Genomic DNA, 17,117 nt, shown 5'->3' with positions numbered 1-17,117 from the left:
GAGACGCCGAACTCTACGAGTGGATCAGGAAAAAAAGGTTAAGTAGCTCTCAGAATACGGGGGAATAATCACAAATCGTTAAAGAGAAAATACGGAAACTGAGAATAGAGAATTGGGGGATTTATCATTGAGTTAATTGGTGAATTTGCTAGTTTGAGACAAAAAGGAAAACAAAAAACAGTATTTAAAAGATAAGTTAATTTGGGTAAAAGTTTCTATACTTTTTTTTAAATTAGAGCTTTAAAGTTATACATAGTAGTTGGGTTCATTCCCAACAACCTCATACACTTCATGGAAATTGATTTTCAGTTGATGATTCTTCCCCTTTCCTCCTATCCTCCTTCCCTCTCCTATTTTTTATCTACTTGACTTTTTGCTCATCTATTAATTTCTATTTGATCAGTTCTTTATAATATCCTATCTTCTCCCCTCCCCTCCCCTCCTCTCTCTCTACCTCCTCCACTGTATAACCCTGAGGGTCTCCTTCCATTACCATGCAATTTCCCTTCTCTCTCCCTTTCCCTCCCACCTCTCATCCTCCATGTATTCTTTATGTAACATTTACTGCAGCAATTGGGTGATACCTCCATGTCTAAGTTATTCCTTCTATAAAATGGGCCTGCCAAAACCAGATTAATAAGATAATGAATGTAAAGTGATAAAACAAAGTATTACATTTTTATTATGAGAATAAAATCAACTTTATATAAATGGTAATTTCTTATTATTCCAGAATAAAGCTCTGTTTCAGAAAAAAATATTTGATTCACACACACAAAATTTCAGCACTTTTTATGAGGGGGTGGGTACCAGGGATTGAACAAAGAGACACTCAACCACTGAGCCACATCCTTAGTCCTATTTTGTATTTTATTTAGAGACAGGGTCTCACTGAGTTGCTTAGCACCTCACTTTTGCTGAGGCTGGCTTTGAACTCGTGACCCTCCTACCTCAGCCTCCTGAGCTACTGGGATTACAGGTGTGCACCACCACACCTGGCACAATAAACACTTTATCTGTCTTTCTATATCTATCTATCTATCTGTTTATCTATTTATGTTCTGATTAGTTATACACGATAGTAGAATGCATTTTGACATATTGTACATATTGTACACAAATGGAGCACAACTTCTCATTCCTCTGGCTCTGCATGGTGCAGAGTCACTCCAGTAGTGTAATCATATGTTTATCCCCACAACCCTATCCCTCTTCTCACTTCCCTCTACACAAATCAAAGTTCCTTCATTCTTCCCTAAAGTCCCCCCCATCCCCCACTATGGATCAGCATCTGCTTATCAGAGACAACGTTCAGCTTTTGTTTTGGGGGGATTGGCTTATTTCACTTAGCATAATATTCTCTAGTTCTATCCATTTACCTACAAATGCCATAATTTCATTCTTCTTTAAGGCTGAGTTAATATTCCATTCTGTATATGTACCACATTTTCTTTATCCATTCATCTATTGAAGGACATCGGGGTTGGTTCCATAGTTTAGTTATTGTGAATTGAGCTGCTATAAACTTGATGAGGCTGCGTCACCGTAGTATGCTAAAATCAGCACTTTGAATGGGATAAAATTATGTTGTAAATGGTTGGGTAAAGACTACCATTAGTATAAATAGGTGCATGAGAATTTCAATTAGTACTATTTTTTTATTTACCTTTATTTCATTTGTTTATTTTTAAGTGGTGTTGGGGATTCAACCCAGTGCTTCGTGCATGCTAGGCCAGCAGTCTACCACTGAGCCACAACCCCGGCCCCTAGTCCTATATATATATATATATATATATATATTTTTTTTTTTTTTTAATATATTTTTTTTAGTTGTAGTTGAACACAGTATCTTTGTTTTATTTTTATGTGGTGCTTAGGATCGAACCCAGGGCCTTACACATGCTAGGCGAGCGCTCTACCACTGAGCCACAACCACAGCCCCTAGTCCTATATGTTTTTAAAGATAAAGTTTTATAACTGACCTTGCCTCCTAGACAAACTCTCTGATAAAGTTGACTAAAGGAAATTTTAGGTGCTTTCTAGTTCAAAGAGAGAAGTGACATAATTGAGACATTGTCATCTTTAAGGTCATTGATCCAATATAACATTCAATTTTTAAATTGCTTTTAAAATATTCTGCTAAAGGTCTGTTCCTCTATTATGTAAGTTTAAACACAGTTCTAGAGTTGAACATACTCAGAGTTGTGGTTTCCTTCTAGTAAAAGAAACTGCAATTTTTTAAATTCAGAAATTGCAAATTTGTAAAGAATTGGGATTATGGAGAAAATTAACTTGTAAAAAAATTTTTTTTTCGTTGTTGATGGACTTTTATTTAATTAATTTATTTATATGTGGTGCTGTGAATCAAATCCAGTGCCTCACACATGCTAGGTGAGCACTGTACCAATAGGCTATAACCCTAGCCTGAGAAAATTATTGAATACTTTATTGATATTGTGGGTTTGTACATAAAATGCATTGTAGAAAGCATTAGCCATTTTTATTATAAGATGGTTGTATATATTTTTTTATCTGAAAAGGTTAAGTCAAAGACAGGAAATAAAATTTAGAAGCTGATAAATAATTTCACTATTTAGCTTTTGGAATTGTTATGGCAAGAAGTAGACACTGCTTATATCTTTAAAAAAAAAAGTTTCCTACTTCATAAGTTATATTTTATACCTAATTAATTTGCATAACAGTTAGCATGTGAACAATAATTTATCCTGGTTTTCTTTTGTCTCCTTATGGAGACATTTAAGTAAAGAACTCTTTTCCATTGTGCAAAAAAAAGCCCTTGATGATTCAAATAAAGAACCATTATAGTCTAAAACTATAAACAGTAAAGATACATATCAACCTAGATGAATATTTCTAACAGGAGGTTGAATAACACCTTTTCTTAAAATGTGAATATTAAAAATAAAATAATTTCTGGTGATCTCATGTAGTTTGATATTTGCTATATTAATGGTATTGTTGATTAGTAAAATTTGAGGGTTGTGGGGTTTTTTTGTTTTGTTTTCTTATTTCTTAGTGCCATGGTCCTCCTACCTCAGCCTCCCCAGCTGCTGGGATTACAGGCATGTACTACTGCACCCTACAAGAAATATTTTTATCTTAAATCTTAGTTTGAGAGTTAAAAAGGAAAGAAATCAAACATTAATGGAAAGCCAGGTGCAATGCTACACTCCTGAAATCCCAGCTATTCAGGTGGCTGAGGCAGGAAGATCACAGATTTGAAGCCAGCCCGAGCAACTTAGTGAATAAAAATAAAAATTTTCTTACAAGGAGTCTGAGTGAAAGATTACTTGCCTAGCATGCCCAAGGCCCTCGATTCATTCCCTAATACTGGAAAACAACCAATTAATGAAAGGTATTCAATTTCTTATGTTATACTATAATAGTCTTTTGGATGTACTTTGTTTGAAAAGGTGATTTTGATTATATGTGACAAAATATATTAGACTATTGTAGCATATTATCCTATTATTTTCTCAAGTAATGTGTGTGCACATATGTGGAAGCCTCAAGAAAATTCAGATAAACCAACTTGTTTCCAAATATTATTATATAACTGCAAAGATGTTGCATAATCTCTGTTTGTTGCAAATTCTTATTTGTTGAAAAGGTAACTAGTTATGATACATCATTTTCCAGATTTAGAAATTTTAGATTTGTTTCAGGAGATGCAACCAAAAGAAGAGCTTTCTTTTTAAAAATCAAATATGCCTTGAATTTTTTGATACAGGGTAATTTCTATTTTGAAATCTTCCTTTGTTATTAAAAGCATTTCTGTCACACACACACACAGACACACACACACACACACACAACTCTACCCATGTTTTTTCAGAGGATATTTTAAAACCTAATTAAACAAACAAAACCTAAAAATGTTGGTTTATTGCGAAAACACTTGCATCACCTTAAATAAACTCCTATTATTATATTTGCAAATAGTAATATATTGTGCTTGCTTTAGAATAAAAGCATTATTTTTTTTTAAATTTTTTATTGTTGGCTGTTCAAAACATTACATAATTCTTGATATATCATATTTCACACTTTGATTCAAGTGGGTTAAAAGCATTATTTGAAAAGAATGTTTTGAGACTTGGAATTCAAAAGCAATAATTCTCTACTTATTTAGTTGAGTAATTTGCTTGCTTACTTTTTCTAAAGGTAAAGTAATTTATGTTCGCTCTATAAATGGTACAGATTGTTACTATGAAGATTTTAACTAGTATACAAAGAAGAAAAGAAAATAGAAAAAAAACTCAGTCATCTAATTTAATTCCCATAAAAAGTAGGCTTTACAGATTGTTTTTATGTGTGATAAATCATGCAGAACAGTGGATGTCACTAACACATATTTTTAAATATAAACATTTTAAAAGAAATCCTAACCTTTGTGATCTTTAAATTTGACAGTTACTTGGATTTCAGTAATTTTAGAATTAGATGATGGCTTAGAACATATGTTATCTAAACATATTCTTGAACTTGTAAAGGTTTAATAGTGTACTCAAGACCACATAAGTAGTTAATCATAGAGTTTCAATCATTTGAAGGATCGTCGATTTTCACCATGGATTTTCAGAGTTCCAATCTAAAGATTTCCTACTACATGTTACTTTAAATTTATTTTTTTTAAAGAGATGTGTTCTATTTTTCAGTGATTTAATGTATCAATCAGAAGAAAAGAAATTAAAATATTTCAGTGTGTTCTCTTGGATGCTCAAGATGTCTCCTTTAACCTTAGATGTATAGCCCCTTCCTTAGCCCAAGAACTAGTACTGTGAGTATAGTATGAATAGGACTCCCACTCCCACACCACTCTTGAAAAGAATCTTTAACTAAATCACCTCTATAGCATCTTCTCAGCTGACATCAACCAACCAACTGGCACAGGGGAGACCAGACCTTAAAATCATGGAGTTTGGAACTGGAAGGAATCTGATGACCATTTAAGCCAAACAACTCAGAAAGGTAGACTAGTTTGCCAAAGGAGATACATAATTCATAGCAGAGCTAAATTTTTAATTCAGGTCTCTTGAGCCCTGTTATAAAATTCTTCCACTCTGCTATCCTGATTTCAAAAAAGAGACCAGATGCATTTCAGACACATTGCTGGGAAGATTGTTTTACTGCTTGGGAAATTGGACATTCACCTAACCACCAAATAAGCCCCTTAGGTCTCTCCTCAGTAACATTATATAATTTTTAACACAGTGAAACAAGTAGGGTTATAAAATAAAAGCTAAAAATGAGATATTTTTGTAACCAAACTGTACAGGGGGTTAAGATGAAGTTTCATTATATTGCATATTCTATTGTGATTGCTTTTGATGGGTTTCTACCATGGTAGGATCTTTACCACTAAACTACATTTCCAGCTGTTTTTATATTTTATTTCAAATTAAATTGCTTAGGGCCTAACTAAGTTGCTGAGGCTGGCTTTGAACTTGTGATCCTCCTGCTCCAGTTTCTGGGCCATTAGCATTACAGGTGTATGCCATCTCACCTATGGCTAATGAGGTAAGGGAGTAAACTATCAAAAAGCAGTAATTGACATTGAGTGCTCTGACTTCCTTGGGAACAGAATGGGAAAGTAAGGAAGAAAGATCCCAGGAAAGAAATTGTATTTGAAGTTGTAAAATTAGAAATTTAAAAATTTATGATTATTATTTGTTGTAATTATTATGATTATTAAATTAAGTTAAACATTCAGATCTCTATATAAAGCAGTAGGGAAAGAACAGGAAGAAATAGAACTTCGGTTTCTTTTGTGGAAATAAGTTTTAACACTGGATATCATTCCTCTCTTTGCTTTATTCTCCTAATTTCACTTTTTCTCCACCTCAGCATATAGGACTCTGCTATTCTGTTTTTTTGTTTGTTTGTTTGTTTGTTTGTTTTTCCTTTCTTCTTTATTCCCAGCATTCTCTTTTCTATCTCATTCTACTGCATCACAATACCTAAGAAATTGTCTGTTTTCTCACAGGAGTGTCTGACAAATGCTCCTGTCTCTCTTGTGATGTATTACCATGCACACCCTACCCATTGCTCTGTGGTTGGCAGTAGATTTCTCATTATGAGAGACTGACTTGGAACCAGTACTGTGAGTATAGTATGAATAGGACTTCCACACCCTGGGTGGGGACCTTGAATAGCATTGTGGCTTCCAACAGCTGAAACTGCTCTGCCTTCTGCACAATACAGTATCATAAAGGAAATTGTGAAGGACAGATAAAATTATTTTATATAAAAGTGACTAGGTTAGATATTACTTATTTAATGAGATGTTAGTCAATCTACTTCAACTCAAAATTAAATAGTTTTCCTTCTCTCAAGAAGGAAAACTATTTAATTTTGACATCTAGCCCAAGCCTAATTTTGCTGTTCTGTGAAAGTCCTGTGAATACAGCTTGAAGTCTGGTTGAGAAACTAGAATATGTAAAAACTTAAGTATAGTAAGCCTTTTCCTATTATTGAGGCACTTAAATGTTTCATTATGAAAAGTAGAAATTACATTTTAAAAAGTGGGGGGATAAATTTATAAATGCTATGTACTTCCCATGAACACAGATATATTTTATCCAAAATTATCGTTTTTTTTTTTAATCTAAAACTGCTAAAGATGAACCATTTTAATTTTTATTTCTTTACCTTATTTCCCTTTGGTAGCACACAGAAAATAAAGGAAAGGAAAAGAAATATGATCTTATTATTATTTAAGATTACTCAATGAACAAAATAAATAATTTTATTATTCATTTTCTATTTCATTCATATCAGTTCCCAAGAAGTAAATACCAATAAGCAGGAATTTTATGTGTTATTAGTCAAATATTAAGTGCACTTTAGGTATTAAGGACAATTATACCACTAAATATAGAAACATTTTGTATATTTAAATAACCACTATTATAGATAGAATCAACATTTTGGTCAGAAAAAAAAAATCAGTGTCTTCTGTATTTCCAAGGTGATGATAATGAGATTTATATTTTAGACAAGCATTGTCCAATAGAACTTATTCAGTGCAGGAAATATTCTGTATCTGCACAGTCCAATTCAGTAGCTGCTAGCCACTTGTGGCTATTAAACAATTGCAGTTTGGCTAGTACAACTGAGGAACTATTTTACTTTATTTAAATTTACACCGCTAAATTAGCTACTGACAAAATATAAGATAGTACAGATTCCTATATAAAGTGAATTTAGAATAAAATACCAACACTCAATTGAGGAAAAATGGGTTCTAGAGCATATGAGAAGAGGTAAGCAGTAATTTGTTCATTAGTTTTAAAAAGAATACAACTGACAAAAGACATTTGCTCCTCTTAATTTCTCCACGTGGAAAAGGTAACATTGCATTTTAAACACTAAGGAAACCAGTGAAACCAGTGCAAACTTTCTAGTATTTGCATTCATAACAACATAATAATGGATTTCAGATTCATAGAAATAATATCCTATTTTGTTGGAAGTAGGAACCTAATTTAAATCTTCTTGTAGCGTGATTCATATAGATCCAGTTTGACTTTGACATAGCCGTCTTGTGAGAAGTGTAGATTTATATGTTGTAAGAAAAATTGTAGATGGATCTTACTAGTAATGGATGTCATAGCAATTTTAAAGACCCAACAGTTTTTTTTTAAAAGATAATGATTTTTTTTTAAAAGAGAGAGAGAGAGAATTTTTAAAAAATATTTATTTTTTAGTTTTTGGTGGACACAACATCTTTGTTTGTATGTGGTGCTGAGGATCGAACCCAGGCTGCACGCATGCCAGGCAAGCGTGCTACCGCTTGAGCCACATCCCCAGCCCCAAGACCCAACAGTTTTAACCCACAGAAACATTTTTCTCATTTCATCTGAGTTCTTTCTGTGTCATAACAATTTGTGTGTCTGCCAAGCAAACCTGAATACACTTCTCTGCTGCCAACCATTTAATATTCCATCACCTGACTAAGCTAAAATGCTAGCCCCTTAAATCATCATACTTAAGGTTCTCCATGAAAGCATCTCTCCATTCTCAACCTTTTGCATTTGTCATTCTCATTCCCTTCTCCCCTCCTTATTGCCCTCAATCCATGCTGCCCACCTCTTTGTATGTCTATATAGAGAAATAAATAAATTAATGTAGGTAGGTAGGAATGTATAAAGAAATATCTGTCTACCTACCTACCTGTCTACCTATTTAATGGTCATTTTATATTTTCATGCCTTTATTCATGTAGCCATCCCTCCTTGAAACTTCCAAAGCTGTCAGGTCTTGCCGAGTTCAGGAATCTTTCTCTCATCTTCCCACTTTAGGATAATGGTCTATGTTTTTCAATTGAAATTATTTCTTTTGAAGAGTTTGTTACTCCTACAGATCTCAAAAATTTGGTATGATCTAATTCATAATGGTATCCCTGGCATCTGTACTACACCTGACATGGAACTAAATAAGTATTTGTTAATATAATCTGAGTATTACAATGTAGCTGTTAAAGAACTTTAGTTTACTCAGTGGTGCTATGGGATGCAATAATATTTTCTGGTCATTTATACATATAGTGAAGAGAAATCCACCTCCTCCTTTTCCCATTTTGTCCAATGAGTAAAATCATTCTTGTCAATTAAAGGCTGAACAACCAACAGCAAATGTAATCCATTTTCGATTGAACTCTGTAGTCTTTTAAAAATTTTAGAAGACATGGTGCCACCAGAACAACAGAGAATCCTGGAGGAGTTAAAAGGGTTGTTCAGTAAGCCTAAATTCAAGTTATGATCCAAGTATGTTGATGCTATGTCACAAAGGACCCCCATTGGGGGAAATGGAGGCTGTTTATACTGTTTGCTGTTCCTACCTCTGCACAAGTTTCACACATGCAGAGTGATTTCTAGTTAATAGAGTATTTCTCCATATCCCCTTTCTCACTTGTATATATTCATACTGGCATGAGCTCTGTTCCTCTAAGTTAAAAGTCATATTCACCACATCTAGCTCTCAGGGAATTTGAGAATATATTCTATTGATTACAACATGCTTAATATAGAATATAATGGGCTCTGGAGAACATATAAAAGGTGCAATCTCAACTCTCCAGAAGTCAATCCCCTGAAAAGGAAGCAGAGAGAACATTCAACATATGAATACATGGTGATATCACTTACATTTCTCTGCTTTGTTTGAAAATTGAAGTACTATTTAATAGGGTCCATATTCTTAAAGATGTGAGGTTTTAAATGTGTTTTAGGTTCTGAACTACTAAAATATTTATTTTAGCTCATTTGTCTTTGAAACCTATATCTGTCATTTGAGTCATGACAAGCTAAAAGTGGTTATTTAATGCCTGTTGTTGCAATTGACTGAGTTGCACTCTGCATATTACTTGTCTGTGCTTGAATATGTGTCACTTGTAAATGGTGTTTTTTAGATTACAGTTTGTGCTGGTTCGTATTTATTTTAATCTGAAGATTGTATATTGAAATAGCTCTATGTAAGCCCTGAATATTATGCAAGTCTTCATAATGGGAGCCTGATGTCCCAAACATTTAAAGTATCATGTTCTTAGCTGGATGTGGTGGTATACATCCCATACCCAGCTTCTCTGGAGGCTGGGGTAGAAGGATCCCAAATTCAATGGCAGACTGGACAACTTGGCAAGACCCTATCTCAAAACAAAATTTTATAAAAGGGCAGGAGATGTAACTAATTGCTAGAACACTTGCCTAGCAAGCCCAAGGCCCTTTCAAACCAACCCCAGCACACTCAAATATACACAGAAAAAGCAAGCATTTTGTTCATTATCACATGCCACAATTTTAGTGTTCAAAGGCTAAGTGTGTTATATGGTAATGGAATTTGTGACTCTTATTTGTCAAGAACTTATGACAAAGCATAAGCCAAGATAGATGTTACCATTTCTTCTCTTTAGAAGCGCCAAATCAGGACTGTGTGAGCATATAAATGCATAAAACATTCATGAATATATTTCCTATAAAAAGTATTTTGTAGAATAGTCATGAGAGAATGAAAAGAATACTAAAGAACAGCTTAAAGAATTAATGTTTGGATAGAAAATTCTTAAATAACTATAAATAGATGTATACTTCTCTGAAAATTAAAGAGATCCTTTAATTTCTAGTATTATTTTATCACAATTAAGAACATACTATTTGGGCCAAGGTTGTGGCTCAGTGGTAGAGTGCTTGCTGAGCATGTGTGAGGCACTGGGTTTGATCCCAGCACCACATAAAAATAAAACAAAATAAAGGTATTGTGTCCATTTACAACTAAAAAAACCCCACCTTTTTTAAAAAAGAACATCCTATTTTTGCAAGAATATAAGGTATGGAAACTAACAAATGTTTTATGATCCTTTAATTATAACCTTATCCTCTGAACAAAACTCTCGTCGACTCTACTATTATATTAACTTAATTTGTATGTTAACAATAAAAGCTAGTTTTTCAGTAGGATAAAATGTTGTCTCTAAATAAAATACAAAAAAGAAAAAGGGCTGGGGATGTGGCTCAGTGGTCGAGTGCCCCTGAGTTCAATCCCCTGTAGCCCCACGCAAAAGAAGGAAGTTGTCTAATGAAATGAGGAACAATTAGGACAAATAGACACTAGTGTCATTATTTGTACATTGCAAATGTACTAAATGAACTAACCAGGGCAGGGGATGTAGTTCAGTGGTAGAGTGTTTGCCAAGCATGCACGAGGCCCTGAGTTCAGTTCCCAGCAACACACACACACACACACACACAAACACAAACACACAAGTTTGCAAGCCAGTGAATTAGAAATTGAGGCTAATTTTATCCTACAAAAGGCAAATACATTTAGTTCTGCAATTGTAATGGTGAAAGTGTTGAAAGCTAAAAAAATTTCCTAGTATAGTTATAATGTTGCAATGAAGGCAGTCATATGTGCATATTGTATAATGTATATTTAGATATTATTTGCACATTCATTGCATATAATTTTAAAATTTACCATTCAAAAAGCTTTCTAATATTCTGTAAGTGTGCAGATGTACCTTTTTGGTTTGAAAAAAATAGTCTTAACACTTTTCAGCTAAAATAATCATCACCAGGTTTTGTTGATAGCGGGAAATGGGTACAAGAAGATTTATTATACTATTTGTTTTTGTGTATGTTTGGAAGTTTTCATAATAATCAGTCTTTTAAAAATCACCTGGTTTATACCACATTCCTGGGATCCAAATCAAATGTGAAGTGCTAGAATTTTACATTCAAATATAGACAGAAAACTTATTTGAGATGTCTGGATCCTCCAAAAAGTAAAGTTGCTAATAACGTTAGGAAACTTCATTAAAAATTAAGTATTACTTTTCTTCTGCAAACCAGAACAGAGAAAGAAAACCACTACCCCTCCTATCTGGTTAGTGCCTACTAGAAGCCTTTATATGTAAGTCATCTCAGAGCTAAGAAATATTCCTGCCTAAATGGTCTGTAAGACTGGGAAGTGTGATTCTCCATATATGACAGTGCAAGATGGTATTGGTAAAACATAATTTTACAATAATTCCTGGAAAAGTTAAATTTATTATTTAGTTAAAAAACAGAAACCCCATGCTTACTTGGGCTAATATTTTTTGTAAGCATGACTGAATAGTAAAATTTGACTTAGAATTTTAATCTAATTATAACATTTTTATTAGCATGACTGAGTAATAAATATTGCCTGGAAATTTTAATCTTGTTATACCTGCCATATTATTACATGAAAGGAACATGGGTAACAACATTTTAAAAGATACACTCCAAGAAACTCACAAAAAAAATTCTTACTAGATACTTCTACCCTTCCCTAATATTGGAGAAGAAAAAAGTCTTCTTACCCCTAATAGGCAAAGCTAGTCCTCTATTTCATGTTTTAGAGTGCTGGTCCTGTATGAGAATAAACCTATAAAGCCTCATAACATAATGCTTCCTTCCCCCAAAGTGTGATACTGAGAACAACACTTATAGACTAATATTCATCCAGGGAAGATGATTTACTGTTAAAATTTTAAGAGGAATTTACCAAAGTTATATTTATTTGTCTTACAGAAAGAACCCAGAGATTGAAAAAAGTTGCCAATAGTGTCGGCAAACTGAAGAAAAAGAGAAAACATAGACTAGTAAGAGAAAAAAAAATATGGACACATTAAACAATATAAGAACAATTATAAAGCATCACAAAGAATGGAAATCAGATTAAAAATTATTTATGATCTTACACCCACTTTGCCAAAATAGTTACAAAATAGTAAATTTGTTTATTGTTTAATATGGAGTGTGAAATTGTTATCGCAAGGTGTAACATCTAAGTGACTCTACTCAGTTTATTGAATAGGCTTATTATGACTTCCTATTTTCCTTTGTACAGGGTTAAAAACATTGCCTCTTTAAATTTAGGTATTCTCCCTGACCTTGTTGTGTTTTACTGTCCTAAAATTGCAATTCTGTGTTTGTAGTTTGGTTTTTCCCTTGAAAAAGTACCACAAAAGAGTAGCACTGAGGTTCTGTAACAATACAACAAACGTACTTTGGTCCCCTTTGAAAAAAACAGTTCTTGCTAAGGAACTATTAACTTGTATATAATATAGGAACTATTAACTTGTATATAATATATTACACTATTAAATATAAAGTGGTATTAGATGAAATTGCTGGTTTTTGCCCTCCACAGTTCTTTCAAGTCACGTTCATATTGAACCATAGGATTTGAAAAATGACTTAATAACCATGAATCTACTCTGTGGTAGAATATAATCATTTAGGAAAAAAGTACTGGTAAATACCTTGATTTTCAATTCTAAGACTCTTTCCATTAATGATGATATTGCTTGATATTCATGTTCACCATACACAGAGCTGGACTAAGTAACAGCTTGCTTCATTATGTCTAGTCCTCCAGGGAAACATTGTAGGAAAGATGTACAACTTCCCCTTTCCTTCAAGTCCACGGCCAGTCATCCATCCTTCTCCTCCCATTTCTTTAAAGCTCTGTCTTAGCAAGATTCTTGTTCTTGTCTCAGTAGGCCCTCTCAGTTCTCCCAGCCCATCATCTCCATCCTAGTTCCACAAGCCTGGTTCCTGTGGTGTCTTTTGGCCATTTCATTTGTTCATTAATTCATTTTTCTTTTAACGCTGTTCATAAACACCTTCTAGCATAAGAAATATTTCATTGTGTGAAGTCCTGTGGTCATGTTTGCAGACTACCAAAAAAAGAATCCCTTGCCTAACTTGGTTACCTGCTGCCATACTTCCTATGTCCTTGGTTCTAGGAATTTCCCATGGGCTATTTTCTACAACACCAAGAAAAAGCCACAGAACAATTCTGACTGGTTCCACTAAAATTGATGCATTCTGGTCTACCTAAATTCTTGGGGCCATATGAAAGATTTCATGTGTTTTTTTCTGACCCTTTTCCCATTCTTCACAACATCATTTCTTTATTCTTTTCAAGCTTTGAGCAAATCACGCTCCCAGGAAGTGATTCAATTTTTATTACCAGGCAATTTTCTGATATGAGTATCTGGGGATTTCCTCTGTTTTTCCCCTTGTCCACTATTTCTTTCAAGAAGAAAAGGTTTTCTCCTTCTTGCCAAACTAACCATCCCAGGTGTGCTCTTTTTTCTATCTCCTGTTTTCTTTTAGCACTTTTATTCCTGCTACCATTTGTAACTTCAGACTCCCCCACCCAACAAAATTATTTTCCATTGCCTGAAATCATGCACAAACATCCCACTGTGCCAAGAAGACTCCAATAACTTTTTGTGTTTTTGCCTTTCCTCTTCCAAACCCTCAAACTTGAAAGAATATACTCCTTTTCTCAACTTCTCACTGTCTAGTCCTTTGACCTTCTATGACCTTCAAGTATCTGTTCAGAAAGTATTTTGTGCTTGCCATGCACCAGGAAGGAACATGGTAAATACTAGTGGTTCATCTAAAAAAGACAAAATCCTTTTTGTCAGAGAGCTTATAATTTAGGTAAGGGAAGCAAACAAGTAGACAGAGAACTACTAGATAGTGGTGCAGTTTTAATTAGTTAAGTATAAGGTAATATGGAAGTAAGAGAAACAGTGTCTAATCAAGGCTTTTCAAGAGAAGGTGAGGCTTCTCAAAAGAAAAAGAGAAGGCGTTAGGTAAAAGGTAAAGAAGGGAAATGAACTTCTAACAGAGCAATGTCTTTCAAGAAGGAATCTGAAAGTTTATTTATACTTTTGGTTATCTGCACATTCTGTGACATGAGTGCAGACTTTGGGTAAGTGGATGGTAATGAGGCTTTTACCTGAATCTAGATTTTAAGTTCACATTAAAAACTTTTTGTATATGTGACTTGGAGGGTGGTGAAAGAAGTCTACTTTTTACCACAAATGAATCTGTGACTTCAAAATATGAAGTACGTCTGCTATAAATGTAGGTGGGGAGCAGGTTATGAAAGCCTTTATACCAAGCTAAATTCCTTAGCTGAGTATAAAGGACTCTAGTTTGAAGGAGTTTAAGAGATAGTGGTGTTCTCAGATTTTCAGTTCTGGAAAGTTCATTCTCTGTAATGTGAATTATCATGAGAGGAGCAAGACTGCAACAAGGGAATTTGGGAGACATACAATAGTCCAGACATGAGATAAATAGTGCTCAATCGTAGAGACGGTGGAGATGAAGAAGAAGGGATGGGTGTTTAGAAGGAAGGATTTAGATTTTTGTTCACACTTGCCCCTGAGCCCTACCTCTTTATACAAGACATAATCTACAAAATCTATGCAGTACCCCTAGCCTTAGTGCTTCTAGTGGAATGAAACATCTGTCTCCAATGACATATTTGTGTTCTTGGCTTCTCTGGGATTGAGTCTTTGGGTTTTTAGTCCTTTGTAAGCACCTAACAGAATTATGCATATATAACAGAATTAAGAACTGCCTGTTGATGATGCTTATATAGCACTTGCTCAAGATTTCTTGGATGTTCATTCGATTCTCACAACAAAACCTATGAGATATATACTATCATGGTATCCCTTGTTTGTGAGGGGAAGGGGAGAGTCACTGGGAGATTAAATTACTCTCCAACGTTTCAAACCCAAGCAGTCTGGCTCTGTAGTCCATGCTCTTAACCAGTATGCCAAACCATCTCAAAATTAGAACCTCAATGTTTGAATGCTCTCCTGCCATTGGTAAATTTGAAGCAGGCTATATACATGTGCTAGTCCCATAAGATTAAACTTATTTTTTTAAATTTCTGTGGTATTGCTCACAAATTTGCTTTCTAATGTTTTTGTTTTAATTCTTTTAGAACCAGTGCGAAGATACAAAACTTACCACAGTGACATTTTTAATACCTCCAGTGAAAGTCCATCTATTATTTCCTCCGATTCAGATTTCAGGCAAGGTAAGAGTTATCTGAAACAAGCAAAATATTTTTAAGAAACCACAATTATGAATCTTTTTTGGTAATGTTGAAATAAAAGTTGTCAAAAATTAAAAATTGTAAAACTCTGCCATTTACTCATTTTAATATCAAAAATAGTGCATTCATTTTCATCACACAGAGGGGAGCTCATATCTTTAACAAGACATGCCAGAAGAGCTTAGTACCATGTCATTAATGTGATGACAAACTTTATATAAAAGTTCCTGTTGCTCTACATCCTTCCCAGCATTTGGTATCTTTAGTATTTTAGATTTTAGCCATTCAGGTAGGCGTGTAGTGGTATGTCACATTGATATATTAATTTGTAATTTCATAATGAAATACTATGCATAGCATTTTCTCATATTATTATTGGCCATTTTCACTTCTTCATTAATAGCATGTCTGTTTAAGCCTGTTGCCCATTTTTAAATTGGGTTATAATTTTCTGATTGTTGTATTTTAAGAGTCATTTTTTTAAATATTTATTTTTTAGTTAAAAAATAAATTCACATTAAAACCTTTTTGTATATATGATTTGGAGGGTGGTGAGAGAAGCCTATACTTTTTACCACAAATGAATGAATCTGTGACTTCAAAATATGAAGTGCTTCTGATATAAATGTAGGTGGAGTATATACATGTGCTAGTCCTACAAGATTAAACTTTTAAAAAAAATTTTCTGTGGTGTTACTCACAAATTTGTTTTCTAATGTTTTTGTTTTAATTCCTTTAGAACTATGATAGTATATATCTCATAGGTTTTGTTGTGAGAATCAAATGAACATGTAAATCTTGAGCAAGTGCTATATAAGCATCATCAACAGGCAGTTATGCTATGCATAATTCTGTTAGGTGCGTACAAAGGAGTAAACAACCAAAGGTTCAATTCCAGAGAAGCCAAGTACACAAATATATAATTGGAGACAGGTTTATACAAATTATCATATGTCTGCTTAATGCTTGAGTATTAGATAAGTTTACTTTTATATTTTTATCACCTAAGCCATTATTATTATTATTATTTATCATTTTTTACTCACAATTAGTGAGAAGAAGTGAAGCTTCAAAGAGGTTTGAATCCAGCAGTGGTCTCCCAGGAGTAGATGAAACCCCAATTCAAGGCCAGTCACAGAGACCAAGGTATGCTGGGGTGGGGGGAAAATTGAGTAATAATACGTTTCCAGTAACAGATATTTTTATTATTGTCTTGTTTTAAAATTTTTTTTTATTTACCCTTATTTTGGTTCATTTTTCTTTGTTCTTCCTTTCCCTTAGTTTCCCTTCTCTGTAATTTCTCAGGAATTCATCTAATACTGTGAAAGACAGGGCATCGGACTCTTTTAGAATCAGGATTGGCTCTCATCGGTTACAGTTTTTTTTTTTTTTTTAAGTTATCTATATGAATACAAAACAGTAAAGAAAGTCAAGGTACAGCATTAAAAATCTGTGAGAAGTGCTGATTTGGTGTCACGTGCCTGAAATCCCATCTACTCAGAAGGCTGAGGCAGGAGCATCACAAATCCAGCGCCAGCCTGGTCAACTTGATGAGACCCTCTCTCAAAATATAAGTAAAAGGGCTAAGAATACAGCTTAGTGTTCAAGCACCCCTGGTTTTAACCCTCAGCATTGAAAAAAACAAAAATCTGTAAGAAGATAATAAATCTTCATTTCTAAAAGAATATACTTCTTTTGGA

The 17,117-nt window shown here is 33.8% G+C and overlaps 1 protein-coding gene across 13 annotated transcripts in view; it reads left to right on the top strand.

Moving 5' to 3' along the window:
* Window positions 1-17,117, top strand: part of Ptpn13 (protein tyrosine phosphatase non-receptor type 13) — a 190,967-nt gene that overhangs the window by 88,986 nt on the left and 84,864 nt on the right. For all 13 annotated transcript variants that reach the window (XM_048784870.1, XM_048784863.1, XM_048784865.1 and 10 more), the window contains 2 exons: window positions 15,304-15,399; window positions 16,470-16,563. In XM_048784870.1, the coding sequence (XP_048640827.1) occupies window positions 15,304-15,399; window positions 16,470-16,563 (190 nt within the window). The remainder of the gene's footprint in view (window positions 1-15,303; window positions 15,400-16,469; window positions 16,564-17,117) is intronic.

Source organism: Marmota marmota, unplaced genomic scaffold, assembly GCF_001458135.2.
Source record: "Marmota marmota marmota unplaced genomic scaffold, marMar, whole genome shotgun sequence".
Taxonomy (NCBI): Eukaryota; Metazoa; Chordata; class Mammalia; order Rodentia; family Sciuridae; genus Marmota; species Marmota marmota.
The sequence above is the reverse complement of the archived record's forward strand: the minus strand, read 5'-3'. Positions and strand labels throughout refer to the sequence as shown.